Source organism: Physeter macrocephalus, chromosome 1 (assembly GCF_002837175.3).
Source record: "Physeter macrocephalus isolate SW-GA chromosome 1, ASM283717v5, whole genome shotgun sequence".
NCBI classification, from domain to species: Eukaryota; Metazoa; Chordata; class Mammalia; order Artiodactyla; family Physeteridae; genus Physeter; species Physeter macrocephalus.
The window spans coordinates 111,814,737-111,831,649 of record NC_041214.2 but is presented as its reverse complement, the minus strand read 5'-3'; the positions used below and the strand labels follow the sequence as shown (position 1 = coordinate 111,831,649).

The 16,913-nt window shown below is 34.0% G+C and overlaps 1 protein-coding gene across 12 annotated transcripts in view; it reads right to left on the bottom strand.

The window, feature by feature from the left end:
- Positions 1 to 16,913, bottom strand: part of SENP7 (SUMO specific peptidase 7) — a 152,664-nt gene that overhangs the window by 4,169 nt on the left and 131,582 nt on the right. For 9 of the 12 annotated variants that reach the window (XM_007105434.4, XM_007105431.4, XM_007105432.4 and 6 more), the window contains 10 exons: positions 16,491 to 16,753; positions 14,663 to 14,796; positions 13,142 to 13,258; positions 9,095 to 9,217; positions 4,561 to 4,653; positions 3,809 to 3,933; positions 2,783 to 2,835; positions 1,119 to 1,162; positions 954 to 1,022; positions 145 to 295 (listed from right to left, as the gene is read on the bottom strand). In XM_007105434.4, coding sequence (XP_007105496.1) covers positions 145 to 295; positions 954 to 1,022; positions 1,119 to 1,162; positions 2,783 to 2,835; positions 3,809 to 3,933; positions 4,561 to 4,653; positions 9,095 to 9,217; positions 13,142 to 13,258; positions 14,663 to 14,796; positions 16,491 to 16,753 — 1,172 coding nt within the window. Of the gene's footprint in view, positions 1 to 144; positions 296 to 953; positions 1,023 to 1,118; positions 1,163 to 2,782; positions 2,836 to 3,808; positions 3,934 to 4,560; positions 4,654 to 5,233; positions 5,532 to 8,106; positions 8,173 to 9,094; positions 9,218 to 13,141; positions 13,259 to 14,662; positions 14,797 to 16,490; positions 16,754 to 16,913 lie in introns of those variants that run through there. The other 3 variants (XM_007105435.4, XM_028493882.2, XM_007105438.4) reach the window with 3 other exon arrangements.

Sequence of the window (16,913 nt, the reverse complement as noted above, 5' to 3'; positions counted from 1 at the left end):
CGAACCCGGTTCCCCTGCATCGGCAGGCGGACGCGCAACCACTGCGCCACCAGGGAAGCCCTTTCCTGCTTCTTTGCTTGCCCAGTAATTTGTGATTATATGCTGCTAATTGTGAATAAAAAACGTATTTATGTCTTTACATACCTTAAAGAAGCTTTCCACATATTGCAGTAAATATACTCCACAATCACTGCTATTATCTTGTTTAGGAACTTTAGGGCATAGGTCCACCATGTTTGTTTTGCTGAATTCACGATGAGTTTTTCGTTTAACTTCCCACTCTACCTCTAAATACCTTAAATCATCAAAAAGTAGAGTGACTCAAGTAGAAATTTCTTTACTATTATGCAACACTTTCACAAAAATGGAAAAACATTTGCTGCCAAATATATTGCCTCCAACCACATTTCAAAAGACTTAAACCTTAACAGCACAAATTATAATGGGAGGCTTCAAAAGTGCTACTTTAAATAAAATCATCTGAGTTTCAAACTAAAAGCCAGACTTTTTTCAACAACTCAACTTTCACAACTCATATACATAAGTCACTTATATTACAAAGTAAACTAATCAAATTATTTTTAAACTTTAGTTGCTAGTTTTTTCCAGATCCTGTAGGAAATTCAAAAATTACAAACACACATGCACACACAAAATAAGAATGTGAAAGAGTTCTTATTTTTTTCTAAAGTGTTACTTTTGACAACCACTAATATTTGCAATGCTCCTTTGTAAAATTATGTCTTTTGTTCAATTGTGAATACAAATTCCAAATTTACTTTTGATATAATCCTTGAGAAATATTTTACACATAATGGGGATATTTGTTATTAATTAGATTTACAGGCCTCATCTAAATAAATAATAAAATATAAGTCCTGATATAATCTTTTCAGTAATTCTTAAGGCAACTTAAAAATTATTGAGATTTTATTAAAATTGTCATTACTTACTCTCGTAAATTCTGAACTGTGTTTTGTATAGAAGCAGCTTTCAAGGAGTCTAGTATGAGAATGCACGGCCTATGAAAATCACAGGAAGAAATCAAGATGTATATATTCATATATGAAGTAAACCTAAGTATCTGAAAAGACTCTATTATTATAGCATGTACATACCTTTTACACATTTTCTTTGGTACTGACATATTCATCTCAGGACTCTGAAATAACATGAATTTTTACGACTTTGCAATTAAAGCTAGTGTGAATAAATTAATATTCAGTTACTCTTTTAAATGTTTCAAATAGGGACTTCCCCGGTGGCACAGTGGCTAAGACTCCGTGTTCCCAATGCAGGGGGCCTGGGTTCGATCCCTGGTCAGGGAACTAGATCCCACATGCATGCTGCAACTAAGAGTTTGCATGCCACAACTAAGAAGCCCATGTGCGACAACTAAGGAGCCAGCAAGCCGCAACTAAGGAGCCCTCAAGCCACAACTAAGGAGCCCACCTGCCACAACTAAGGAGCCCACGAGCCGCAACTAAGACCCAGCGCAACCAAATAAAGTAAATTTTTAAAAAAAGAAATAGAAAATGTTTCAAATAACTTTAAAATTAAAATTTCAAATAAGAGTTCTTTTCATCATCTAAAGTGAGCCAACTTCATTTTTTTTTAATTTATAGATTTCTTTTCTTATACTGGTGAAACTAGTTTATACACTTTTACATGTGACCTCAAGAAGTTATGGAGCTTTAACATGGCCTAAAAAACAACCTGGAACTTGAATTACTTCTATTCAGAGTTGCCATCTTAAGCAAAGATAAAGAAGTTAACTGAACCTGCCCTTATACACATTCTCTTAACTCAGTATATGATATCAATAGAGATAGACTTCTTCCCTTTGAAGCACAAGAAGCAGATTATTAATGTATACTAAGGGACAAGAGATGGGGTATTTTGTTATTTTTGTTGATAAATTTAAGAATCAATAGATTAAACTTTCTTTAATATGCAGAACTTCTCAGTACCTTTATTATTCTAATATAACAGTGAATCTCTAAGAGAGGAATAGGACACAGGGTTTACCCAACTTAACTGACCTTAGAATCCTTTTTATCATAAACTGCATCTTAGAACAAGTATTCCATGGAACCCAATTTGGGAAACCTGGCTCTAGAGGCAAGAAGGAACTCCCCTATTCTGCCGCTGTGACATCAGAAAAGGAAACCTCCTTCCTTCTGCCCACCCTGTACTGCTGACAGGAAAGACACAGGCCTATGCCAGGGAGGCTGCTGCTGTCTGTATGTATTAAAAAATAATTAGGTGGCTACCTTAATCAATTAAGATACCAAATCTAGACCATGAATATCAGTTTAGAGGTCCATTTAAAGAAAAGTTAACAGTAACTATCTTAGCCTCAGGAGTCATATGGATTGACCATGAGTCTACTTTGAATGATTTTTACCAACAATTTATAATAATAGAAAGTGGAATATAAAATATAGGTAATTAATTACTCTGAGTACAAAAACTGATGACATAATGAAGAATAAAAGTATATTTTTCCATAGAAATTGAAAAAGTAGTCAACCAAGATGATCAGATAAACTATAAACAAACCTAGGGAGTTTAAAGTAAGCTAAACAGATGCAAAAAGAATGATAATTTCTCCTGTTCTCTTTTCTACCCCAACGAAATACTCCAAAGAATCATAAAACAGCATAATTTAATTATGGTACACCAATATCCATCATAGCCCACCTAACTATGCCCTATTTTCCAGATAAAATTGTTATATTCATGAGTTTTCCTTCCTTTACATTTATAAAAACACACTTACTTGAGAATCTTCTGTACCCAAGGATAGTGCTGAAGAAGTATGCAGATCATTATCTAGTTAGAAATAACAAAACAGTTATGTGTGTTTATTTTATGTCTAATACAAAGTATTTAGATAAGTTTAAATTGTAATTTGTATGCATAGTAGTAATTAAAGGGAAAAAATACCTGGGAACTATTTAATTTTTTTTTATGGTTAATGTTACAAAAAAATTCAATCAATGGATAAAACTGCCAATGCTTAATTGGCTGTCATCACACAATACATACACCCCAGAGCCAAAACTTGAAATACCAGTTAGCTGGGGCCAGTTTTCTGTAAAAAGACAATCTTCATAGATTGCTTACTTATCAAAATCTCTGCTGTTTTAATGTGGAGGATGGTTAACTTGCCTAGTAATAATTCTTCTAACATATGATCATAGAGTGTTGCATAAATACACTTTTGCAGCATAGGAGGATTAGACAAAATATAAAGTAATCAGTTGCTTTATCAGTCTTTCTCCCCCACAAGAGATAGGTTTTGGCCAGTATTAATGGTAATGGCTATTATTAATTCTGCGTGCTGCTTAGGCTACAGCTATAAAATACAATTTGATTTTTTTTTCTCAAAGAAAGTAGGCTTATTTGCTTACTTAAGATTTGGGCTGTAACATAAGAAAAATCATGGAAGAATTATGAGACCCGATATTACCTAGCCAAATTACTAGTGTCAACAGGAATTGTGTTAACTTATATTACGAAAAAGGAAAAAGGGGAGATTTCAAGCTATGCCTAAAGATTCATGGCATGAATTCTTAGAAAGATTATTTTATAAAAACTGCTATGATAAAACTTGATATAACAGTAAAACCTGACAATTACATTTTGTTTATACATGAGTCTGGGTATCTATCATGAAAATTTCAGACATTTCTTCTAATAAACTAAATGATAAGAAATAATTATACTATCCTTTAACTTCATATTGTTCTCTATCATCATTTTACTGTTGCCAACATTATTAAAAACACATTAAGTTTATCACCTATTGTTTTGTTGTCATGTTGGGATTGCTGAGCCTGGGAGTGCTGGGATATAGTTTGTGGAAAATCTTCATACACAGCTTCTTCTAACCATGGAAAACAAATGACTGCAAGATACCAGTGAGACCTGTTGAAAAAGAAATATAATCTTAATAACACAAAATCTAAAGATGCAGAAGAATATGCTCTAGAACTATAGCTGAGAAGGTGGGTATAACAAACATCAATTTTGAAGAAGTCCACTGTAGTATCTGAACACGCATTCCAAAACTAAAAAGCACTAAGACTTCTTAGGGTAAAATCTGAGTAAGTCAAACTTATTTACTTTTATATAATTAGTGTTTCCTGTTGAGAATCTACTTTAATAAACAAACAAAGAGACTTATAGCATCACCTTTTTTCTGTTAGTGCTTAAATAGCTTGTTCTCTTAAATATTTGAAAATTTATCCTAAAAGCTTTTGATTTTTTGTTTAGAAAATCTTTTCTTGAGTCCCACCTGAAAATAAACTGAATGTCTAAGCCATTATAGTCTTGTGGGCATTTGTCATTTTTTTTCCCCACTATTTACAATATTAAGTACTGTCAAATCAAAATCCAAGATAAACTCATTATTTTAGCTACTTCTTTAGAAAAAAATTAAAAATAATACCTGGGTTTATCTACCCATACTTTTTACTGATTATTAATCTAAAAATGCACAAAGTATTTTTCTGCACTCTCCGATTTTTTTTTTTAATAATCTGAAATACTCACGACTCATTTACAGGCACAAAGATGTAATCTTTATTAAAGATGTTTATGTGACGAGTCCATGTTCTTACTCTCTTATGTCTTCTCTGGGCCATTCTGGGAACAAAAAGACATATTTGATAGATAAAAAATTAAAAATTTAAGATGAGGATTTCAGGGGTCTTTTTTATACACTGAGAAATGCTAGCTTTAGTTTATTTAACCATCTTCTTCAAGGTATATAATATTTAACAAACTAGAAAATTATCTCATTTTATTAACTCCTGGCTGTTTTTAAATATGATCACTATTTATACACAATAAAGTAATGGATAAAAGAAAGACAGCAATTCATAAAATGCTTTACAGATTCCAAAAGTGTCTCAGAAACTGAATATAAATAGCTATACCTATTTATTCTATTTAGTTCCACCTGGGCTGATATAAAATATTATCATTCAACCTTAACAGAATTGTCTAAATGTTATATCTGTGACAAGGGAGATGTTAAAACTTAATGGAAGAGGAGGGATGAGGTATATAGTCTTAGATTTTTAAAGATGAGACTTATCTCCCTTTATTTCATTTATAAGAATATTATAAGACAATGAGTTAAGCATACCCATTATCCATCCTTTATTTCTTTGACAAATATTTATTAGGTTCCTAAGAACAAATAATGAAAATCACTCACACAGCCCTAAAAGGATTTACAAAATAATGAAGACAGAAAAAAACTACAACAAATAATTAAAATATAAGTGTCATAAAGGATACAAAGGAATTATGGTGATGGCATCTAGGAAAAACATGAAGAAAAGGGTTGGGACACACGAATAATAATTCCTTTTCTTTACCTCATTAGGGAAGTTAAAGAAGGAAGATATCAAACCAAGTCTGGATGTCAAAAAAGGTTCTAGGAAAGGGATAGCATTTCACAGTAGCATAAAGGAGATGGTGATATGTGACTTCTGGCTCAGTCCCACGAAGGACCTCTTTTTAGTCAGAAAATTAAACAAATCATTAAGTTCTTCCTCTTTTTAGTCAGAAAATTAAACAAATCATTAAGTTCTTATACATTTACATACCAAGTAACACAGGAAACAGACGTCTTTGCCCTATCCAAATGAATATCTAACCAAACTCACAGGAATATCTAACCAAACTCACAGGAGTAGACATTGGGAGTAAGATGGGGCTAAAAGATGTGGTAGGAATTAGTCACTATGCAAAAGATTAACTTCATAAATAATGAGTCATATGTTTACCAAATTTTCTTATTTCAAAATGACCCAACCATCACAATGATTATAAATTATTATTTTTACCTAGTGCAGAGTCTCTTAATTTGTTTTCCATCTGAAAGATCTTAAGGATAGACACCTGGTTTTCTTTTGTCTTGTTATGTTGCTGTTTGGTAGATTTCCTGATTATGCTAACCTTATTTGATTGGGAATATATTAGATATTGGATGGGGCAAGGATGACAGGAGAGAATAAGGGGGCTGCAATATAATCGCTTATTCTCTGTTCCTAACTGTATGGAAAATCCTCAACTAATGTCTAACAGTTCTCTCCCCACTCAATAACATACATTATTATCTTTTATTTTGAGTTCCTAGTATGTTCTAAGAACTGAGCAAAATGCACCAGGCATAGAGTAGAAAATAAGACAGATGAAGTCCCTGACCTCATGGAGCTTGTATTTTAGAATAAGAAACACAAAATGAACAAACAAACAAAAAAATGATTAGAGATCATGTTGTAAAATAAATTAAAAAGTGCCAGAAGAAGAAATTTCTGTCAGAAAACAGGAAAGAGCTTAAGCATATTTGAAAACTGAAAGGAGGTAGGCTGAGCTGAAGTGTGATAAATGAGGGGAGAGAATGCTGTGAGATGAGTTTAGGGACATGGACAGAAGCAGATCTTGCAGGATCTCATAAACCACAGTAATGACTTTGTGAATCATTTGGTCTGCTACTTCCTAACACTAGTAGTTTGAGCTTCCTGTAGGATTTATTGGCCATAAATTATGCTTTGTATCCCTTGTCACTTTGCTTCTGGGTTCTTTTTTTTTTAACTGATTTGTAGGGATTCTTTGTGTGAATACTAATTGTATACATATCAGGCTAAGCATTAGTATGAGTATTTGTGTGTGTGTATATGTATGTATGTGTTCATATGTATATGTGTATATATAAATATATATTATGCATAAGATACATATAAGATCTATCTTACACTGGAAGATGCCACTCATCTAATTCAGTTTTGTGTTTTTTTTTTAAGATGTTGGGGGTAGGAGTTTATTAATTAATTTATTTATTTTTGCTGTGTTGGGTCTTTGTTTCTGTGTGAGGGCTTTCTCTAGTTGTGGCAAGCGGGGGCCACTCTTCATCGCGGTGCGCGGGCCTCTCACTATAGCGGCCTCTCTTATTGCAGAGCACAGGCTCCAGACGCACAGGCTCAGTAGTTGTGGCTCACGGGCCTAGTTGCTCCGCGCTCAGTAGTTGTGGCTCACGGGCCTAGTTGCTCCGCGGCATGTGGGATTCTCCCAGACCAGGGCCCGAACCCGTGTCCCCTGCATTAGCAGGCAGACTCTCAACCACTGCACCACCAGGGAAGCCCACTCAGTTTTGTATTATGTTTAAATATGATCATTCATATATCTAAATTTTTTCTAATTTTTTAATTTAAAAAATTTTTTTAATACAGCAGAATCTACCTTTTCATTTCCTCAGTTTCTTCGTGGGTATGCCAAATACATAATCTCCACACTGACTAGTAATCTTAAAACAAAATGTGGGATTAAGTGCATGGTGCCAACCATCTGTTTCTATACTCATAAAATAGAAGAGGAGGGCATCAGAAATGTTAAATATCAAATTTATTTAATAAATCTTCCCCTTCAATATATCCCTCTCCATTAACCCTGATTATCAGGAATATTTTCAGACTGTGATTTTCTCCTTAGTTGACCCTGGCAGGCCTTGTCTACCAGCACAAATTCTAAATCCATAAAGACACTCAAAATATAGATGACTACACATCCTAGTTTGTCTAGGGCAGCCCCAGTATACATGGGTTGCCCAGTGTAGCTATTAATAGAGTCTCCTTTTATTCTCTCAAGTGTCCCAATTTAGGCCATAAATTATATAGCTGCAATACTAAAAACAACAGACAAAGCTTGAACTTTGAAACTGGAAAGCTATATCCAACTTCGGATAACTTATCTAACTTCTTTAAGCTTCAATTCATAACAATAATGGCATTTATGTCATAAGACTACTGTAGAATCAAACAAAATAACTTTATGTTCACTGCCATGGCTCCAAGCAGGTACTCAATAAATGTTAATACTCTATTCCTATCCTCCTTCTCCAACAATACAACAAATTCTGACAGTTTACCCATTTAATCATCTTCTTACTTGCTTATTATTCCTATTATTTTAAAGGGATGAAACAACTCTCACAGCAATTTTTTCAAAGGCAGTTCCGTACAACAAAAACATCTCTGGATTAGAGGTTAAAAGATAAAGATTTAAGTACCAACCAGTTCTGTCACTTACCAGGGTTCTGCCAATCTTTATTGGCCTGCTTCCTCATCTGAAAAATGCCTTACATACCTAAAAGCACTGTTATGGGAAGAAATAATGTACAAAAATGTACCTTGTAAAGTGGTAGACAAATGCTTACATTAACTTTTTAAAAAATAAAAACTGTTAATTTTATCATGGGCCTACCATATAGATTATCACACGAATTGTTAGGGGCAGGGAGAGGGGTGAAGTGGCTCCAGGCTCACAACTATCCAAGTTACTGCTAAGATATAAAAATTACTCCTTCTTCCTTTTTGCCTAGCCCCATCCACTGCTCTATAGGTTTTAGAATTAATCCAAAAAATGTCTGGACAGAAATTCAGCTGAATTGTGGGAACATGGTATTTTATAATGTTACATCAGTTTAATTAAATAGTAGTATGTTAGTGAGGGTTCAACCAGGAAAACATAAATCTCCCTATATATTTAAGACAGATAAAATGTAATGCAAATAATTGGCTACAGTGGTGATAGAAAAAGCGCAATGCCACAAAAGGCAATCAGTGAGGCAACCAGAGCTTAGCCTAGTAGGACAATGCTACACCCTTATGCTGAAGGGCAAAGTGAAGAAGTAGTACCTCCAAATGGAAGCTGGAGCTCTATCACGTCTGTCCAGTGAAAGAAGGACCCACAGAGGAACTAGAACCACTACCAGAATAACTGCCCAAGGCAAAGAGGGTAAGGAAGGAACATCCTGACTTCTTTCCTTGCCTCCCAACCTCCAATATCCCCCACAGAACATGCAATTGGAAATGCAACCTGTAAGAGTCAGCCTCCCTGTGATAGGGAACAGAACAGTGGAAGGGTAAGAAATGCCTCTCAGAGCAAACAGGCCCAGCACCTGCAAAAGTGGTAATACTGCTCACTCTAGGAAATACTGTAAGAAGTTATTTCGCTAAGTCCATCAAAATAGTATGTTTTCCTCTTAAAACTTAAGTACACTGAAAGACTGACTTACGAAAGATTTGGATTATCTTCTGTTAAATTATTTTCCTTTCTTGTCAAGCATTTGTAGAAAAAGCTACTAAAAATGTGACTTCGTTCAACAAGTTCATCTGACACCTTCTCCAATATAAGATACCTGCAAAGTAACAACACCACAAAAGTAAATTATTTTTAGATTTTATCCGGTCTTCCTCCAATTATCTGTGTTCAGAAAATCTTCATTTTTATGTCCTATTAGAGTCAAAGCAATCTTGCAATTTGCTCTGATTTCAGCTTTTTTTGTTGTTCTTTAGTTACCTCACCTTCTACCAAGATCAATTAAAGCAGAAATTTTCCACATATTCATTTACTTAACAAATATTTCTCAAATTCCTAATATGTGCCAAGTACCATATTTATACTAGCGACATAAAATGAGAGGGGGCAAAAAAAGTTCCTGCCCCCGTAGAGCTTACAATCCAGAAGAGTGACGGTGAAGGAAATATTAATCAAATAATCATGCAATCAAATACAAAACTGAAACCATGACACTCCTAAACAAATCTAGAGAAATTTTAATAACTCTGCGACATGACTAATCTCTAAATCCTTAGTCCATTTCTTTACTAAAACAATTCTTCAACACAAGTTTATAATTAAATCACTTAGTGATTAAACTTCTCATAATTAGAGAACTCTACTATTGTTAATAGTTTATAAAGGTTCAAAAATGATCTTGGGGCTTCCCTGGTGGCGCAGTGGTTGAGAGTCCACCTGCCGATGCAGGGGACACGGGTTCGTGCCCCGGTCCGGGAAGATCCCACATGCCACGGAGCGGATGGGCCCATGAGCCACGGCCGCTGAGCCTGTGAGTCCAGAGCCTGTGCTCCGCAACGGGAGAGGCCACAACAGTGAGAGGCCCGCGTATCGCAAAAAAAAAAAAAAAAAATATATATATATATATATATATATATATATATATCTTGGAATTGCTTTTAAAAAAAGCATAAAAGACAAACACAGCTTGAATTTTTTTAAGTGTGGTTATTTGGAGGGTATACTATGTGGAAGGCGACACAAAGAATGCTTTTGGTGTGCTGCAAGTGTTCTTTACCTTAATCTGAATGGCAATAACATGGGTACACACATATGTGAACGTTCATGAGCTATACACTTAAAATTTGTGCACTTTCCTATTTGAAAGTTATTCATCAATATTAAAAATAAATAGAAAGTAGTTTAAAAAATAAAGTAGAATCCCCTCTGAAAAGAAGTCAAAGAGTCAGAGATACAGGCAGTTCAGTGAAAAGGAAGTATATAAAAATATTCTTAGAACTGAATTTGAAATAAAATTTTATGAGTTAATTCCAATAAAACATATCAAAATTAACATCAAAGATGATCCAATTCATCTCACAAAATATAAATTTGACACTATTTAGGGTTACAAAAATAAGTAAGATATAAGATGCTCAACCTTTAGAAGGAAAATAATCATAATGCTACCCAATGACTTTAAAATAAGGCAAAATATTATATGAACCATAAAAGAGATACAAATAAGGTATTATGAGAGTTCATAATATCTGTTTAAAATCAGGAAAAGTTTCCAAGAAGATAACCCTTGTGAGGAACCTTGATAGAGGAATAAAACTTCAACAGGTTAAGATAAAAAGAATATTCCACAAAGCAAGAGTAACACGGCATTAAGGCAAAAGAGTGAATAAGGATGGGCTTTGTTTAGTAAACTGTTTATAATTCAGTTTTGCTGGACTATGTAATAGGTGCAGGGTTATAAGTAGATGGCAGAAAAGACAAATTAGTATCATATTATCAAGACACTCAAATGCCTGACTGTGTTTGAACTCATTTTGACAGGTAGTAAGAAATTAATAAAAGTTTCTAGTGAGAATTGCATTCATGGAGTAAAGAATAATAATGTTGGTAATAATATACTTAACAGATAGGAAAAAAGAGACAAAGGATATAAAGAGACTGTTTTAAAAGAATAACAATTTAGTTAAGATAAGTAGTACTAAAAAGATCATGATGACAGAAGAAAGAGAATAAACAAATTTGAGAGACCGAATCTACTACTCAGGCAACTGAGTATGTAGAAAAGGAAGGGAGGGTGAAGAGTCAATGATAATGAAAACTTTACTCCCAGCCAAGATGGAATAATAGGGACCAGATTTACACTCCTATTTGAAACAAGCAAAAAGTCAGACAAAACACATGAAACAATAGATTTTAAAACACTGGACATCAAGCAACAAAGAACAGTGTGACCCTTGAGAATCGGTGAGCTCCGTAATTGCCTCAGTTTACTGCCTTGATAAGTTTCCAGGCTGCAGCACAGAAAGGAATAACCCAGGTGGAACATGGCAGATTCCCTGAGTTGAGGAGATGCTGAGAGTCAGGAGAGACTAAGGCAGCGAGAGTTTGTAGATCAGAATACTGGAAAAGAAAAAGCACTATAGACAGAGAACTCCAGACATCTGCAGAGAGCTCTCCTCAAGAATTTAGCAGAATATTGATCACTGCATGTACGTAAGGAAAATACCTAAGACGGGGGAAAGAACTATCTGAAAAAAGTAGAGGGAATGGTACCCAGCATTCACGCAGGTTGTGGGAATACTGCCTGCTGCCACCAGCCAGGCTGGAAAACCTCATAATTCATGAAGCACTGAGTAGAGTATTCAGAAGGGTCTTTCCTCAATAGTGGGGATTAATTTGTTGGTCTTGCTTAACAAACCTTAAAAAGCAAGATCCTTAAAAGCATCAAACTGTTTCCAAATAGTCTGTCTCAAAACACAATTCAAGAATATTTATGGGAATATACCAGCACCCAGTAAAAAAATCACCAGACATGCAAAGAAGAAAAAAAAAAAAATACCACTCATAATGAAGAGAAAAATCAGTCAATTGAAACCAACCCAGAACTGACAAGGACGCTAGAATAAGTAGAAAAAGACATTAAAACAGTTGTTATATAATAATTATATTCCATATGTTCAAAAAGTTAGAGACATGAAAGATATAAAAAAGACCCAAACAGAACTTCTAGAGATTAAATCTACAATGTCCAAGATGAAGAGTAGATAATAATGAGATTTTTGAGCCTATCCTTAGTAGAATAAGGATAACACTATTAGTAAAACAATAGGGCTGAAATAATATGATAATAATAAATTGGTTTGGGAAGGGTCAGTAAAATAATTAGGAGACATCTTGAAATGTTAGAAATGTAGGTATAGGGATAGAGTACAAAATGAGGGCTAGAGACAAATTACTGCTGCATGAAAGTTTCTTTCTTACACATTCCTTCAGCTTAGCTATATAAAAAGTTGAAAACTATTTTTAATGGAATAGTAATATGGATTTTTTAAATGACAGTTAACTTTTACAGCACTTAAAGACACAATAGAGAACTACAGAGTTGTTTCTTTCTGGTTCCCAAAGTGATCTGTAATTATATAAGTACCTCCTTCACTATAATAATACTATAGTCCAAGAAGTATCAATCAGGGACTTCCCTGGTGGCACAGTGGTTAAGAATCTGCCTGCCAATGCAGGGGACATGGGTTCGAGCCCTGGTCCGGGAAGATCCCACATGCCACGGAGCAACTAAGCCCATGCGCCACAACTACTGAAGCCAACGCGCCTAGACCCCATGCTCTGCAACAAGAGAAGCCACCGCAATGAGAAGCCCGCACACTGCAACAAAGAGTAGCCCCCGCTCGCCACAACTAGAGAAAGCCCACGCGCAGCAACGAAGACCCAACACAGCCAAAAATAAATAAATAAAATCTAAAAAGAAGTATCAATCAATAGCAAGCAAAAACAAAAACAAACAAAAAAAAAACAACAGTAACTCTTCTGAAGTATACAGTATCTATGGGAAGTAAAGGAATGAAACTGAATTAGTCAACACCAGAAAACTTTGGTAGACAAAAATTTTCAAATCTGAAATTTTGGCAGCTTATTTTTATCTAGTTAAAATACTTCAGAGATAAAGATATTTAATATTCACATCAAAACCTGTAAAACAAATGACAAGATCATTTATCATTGTACTTACTTAAGGTAGAAATCAATGATTACATCATTAAGAAACTCTCCTTCTTCTAAGCACTCCAGATCTTCATTAGTTACTCCTAAACCCCCTTTAGTAGGTGGTGGAGGATATACAATCAACCTTAAAAAGTAAAAATAAAATTAAAATATACTAATATTGAAAACTCTAGTGTCAAAGGGATTTGTTATATGGGACAATAACAGGGCAGTAGTATTCAATAACTAAAATGTGTAGGGTAAAAAATATTTGACATGATACAAGCAATTATATTTTCCTTCCTTTGTTTTCACAAGCTACTAACAGTACTCTCATTGAGTATCTTTTCATTTCCAATCCTTCCCATGTGGGCTAGTCTCAGTATGTGTCTAATCAATAGGTTATCTCACAGTCAATTACAATACCGTTGAGGATGTCTCTCGTCTGCACAATTTTTAACTTTCAACAAACTGAAGTAATAAACCATAGAAGATTCTCCTACACTCCAGTTTCCAATGCTAAGTTTGAATCCCCAAGACTAAAAGAGTCAACAGTCAAAAACAATGCTCTCCTACTGGTCGCTAGTCTACACCAGCAGCTGGACAATGAAGAATTACCATGGGAGCTTAGGAGGCAAGTTTCCCATAAAAAAGTGCTTACGATGCATAACTTAAAGAGAACATAAAGGATATAAATAATTAGAGCACAACCAGAAAGAAATGGAAAACAAAATGACAACTAATTAGGCATTTTTCCTTTGGCACCCTCTCTTAAAGCTCAGAAATAAGAGCAGTTGTGAGTTCTGACTATAATCTTGGAACAGACAGGGTGGTACTCATTGCACAAATATAGTCAATAATAAAGGTATAATATGTACTTGTTGAACTAGAAAGATTCAAGAAGATAAGAATCATCTGCAGTTGATTTAATCTTGGTAACCATGGCACCTAAATCAAATAACACAGGAAAATTTTAAGTGCTAAAAAGAAAGTTACTATTTTATTGGCTATTTCCCTATCCTGTGCTTTTTTTTTTTTTTTTAACAAAGAAAAGGAATCGTGTAGAGGAATAGAAATCACTCTCAAGTGCACAGACTCCATTATGCTGTCTTACCATCATGAGTAGACATATAAAAGACGAAATACGAACAAAGAAGTAACTTCTGAAAGGGAAGTTCTGATAAAGTACCCTAAATTGAGGCACACATTAATAAGCAATTTCACTTTTCCTATTATATATTCAGATACGGAATATATAATCTTAAAAACCATACACTTCTATTCAAATATTTTCAATAAATGCTTTAATCTTACCACATTTGACATCTTGGCTACCATTTCTGTTTTATTAACATAAAACTAAATGAAATGGCATTGATTGTTTTCTTAATAATTTTTTTAACTCTTTAATAATTATTTCTATTATTAACTGCCAGCAAGAAAGTAAAACTCAAAACATTTAAAAAAGAAAAGTACGTAAAATCAGCAATGTGAATGAAAACTACTAATTTGCCCACCTATTACAAACGGGATATGACACAGTACATACTTCTGAACAGGTCCAGTGTGCCTGACTTCTCGCCATTCTTCATCTGGATTCGATGTAATAGAAAGTGAGTAGCAACCACTACTTTGCTTCTGCAGTAAGGTGTAAGTAGGCTTGGCTGTATCTGTATTTGAGGGCTGACAGAAAATGGCAAAGAAAAAGGTCTTATACGTGCATAAACACGTATTAACTCTCAAAAAGACAAAGTCAAAAGTTAGACTGGTAAGAGAAAATGTGACTAAAAGAAATATTGATACATACCAATGAGTTATATATATACTCTTAGAATTTCTATAAAGATATAACTAAATCAAAATAATACTTTGGATCAAAAGTACTATACAATGATCAAAGTTTAACCTGAAGTGTTACTTACAGGTCTGGCTTTATAATTAACTTAGGAATCTGAAAACAGTGTTCATTTTGTTCAAAATGAACAAAAGAGGTGATAAATAGTAGGAAAAAATTTAAACGAGAGACTGAAAAGAGTTTATAAGAACATAAATTGATATTTTATTATTAAATGGAAAACTATGATACAAATTTGTATATACAATGTAATTACCAGGCAAAATTTTTACAACATTATGCAAAAGACAGTGGTGAAGTCTTACATCTTGACTTCCACTAATGTGGCTTTCTACAGACCTTTAAAAAAAGATTAGCCCCAGACCAAACCCACGAGTGTGTGTGTGTGTGTGCATGTGTGCACATGCCCATGTCACAGCAAACTTAATAAACGCTTTTCTTTCTAGAGGTATTTGGCAGAGATACACAAGCCGCATGTATATTAGCAACCTCCTATAAAAATAAACACAGCATTTTAAAACTTACCATTAATTGTTTCAAGATAATTTTAGACTTATATTGATAAAAGAATTGCAAAAAACAAGCCTCTCACAGATTCCTCTACTATTAACATTTTTTAAACCACAGTACAATTATTAAAACTAAGAAATTAATGTTGGTATGATACTATAAACTAAACTACAAACTTTATTCTGATTTTATTAGTTTTTCCACTAACAAATTTCTTTTGTTTCAGGATCCTACAATTCCTCAATCTTTCCTTGTCTTTCATGACCTTGATATTTTTTAAGACTGTTGGTCAGTTACTTTGTAACTGGGTTTGTCTGATTTTTCTCACAGTTAGACTGAGGTTATACAACATTGAGAAGAACAACACAGAAATGATGTACTCTTCTCCGTGCATGATGTGACAGGTATATTAGGTCAATATATCTTACAGGTAATGTTAACTTCGATCACTTGGGTTAAGGTGATATCTGCAACGTTTCTCCACTGTAAAGTTACTACAGTAGAGAAAAAAAAGGTACTTCTTTTTTGTAATTAATTAATATTTGGGGTGAGAGATTGATATTGTACACATATCCTGTTTTACCTTAAGTTTTCATCCATTAAATTTAGCATCCCTCCGTGGACCTTACCTGCAACAATCATAACTATGATTTTTCTAGAGGTGGTTTTATATTTCTCTTGTTCCTTTTACATTTATTAATTGCAACACTTTTCTAAGAAAGAATTGCCCCTTACCCACCTTTTTTTATGTTTTCATTCATCCATTCAGTTATTTATTTGTATCAATATAGATTAATTGGTATTACATCTTATTTTTTCATAATAATCACAGGCTATCATTACTGATTTTGTTGATCTAACTGTTCTAGCTTTGGCACTGAGAGTTCCTTTAGGTTGGTTCCTGTGCCCTTTTGACAAAACACAGCAATCTGAAATCATGCTCATTTCAAAAAAAGAATTTTTATCGAACTGCCTCCCTCCCCCTCACTAATTATATTAATCATATGCTAACCTGAGATATTGATTTCATCTTCATTTCTTCAGCAGTAGCAGCAGGGAAAGAACAAGTTGAAGCACAGTAATAATGAATAAAAGAGCTTTCTTTTGAAGAGAGGTTCTGAAATAAAGGAAGTGCCTGAACCCAAGACAATGGATAAGAAAGCTCTAATTCTCCATTGGCTGTACTTATTTCTGTCATAATGTCTTGCAATTTCAACTCTTCTCTCTGTGAAATAGAACTGTGTAGCTCAAGGAAAATGAATTCAATGGATTTTGCTATGAAAGAAAAAAGAAATCAGTTTTTATCAGTAGTGCTATTTTTCAAGGGGATTATAATTAAAATAATTATTAGTAACAGTAAGGTTGGTATACAACTCGACAAACTATTTTGTATGTTAGTTAATAACCCAAGCAAATTAAATCCCCAAACAGGCCA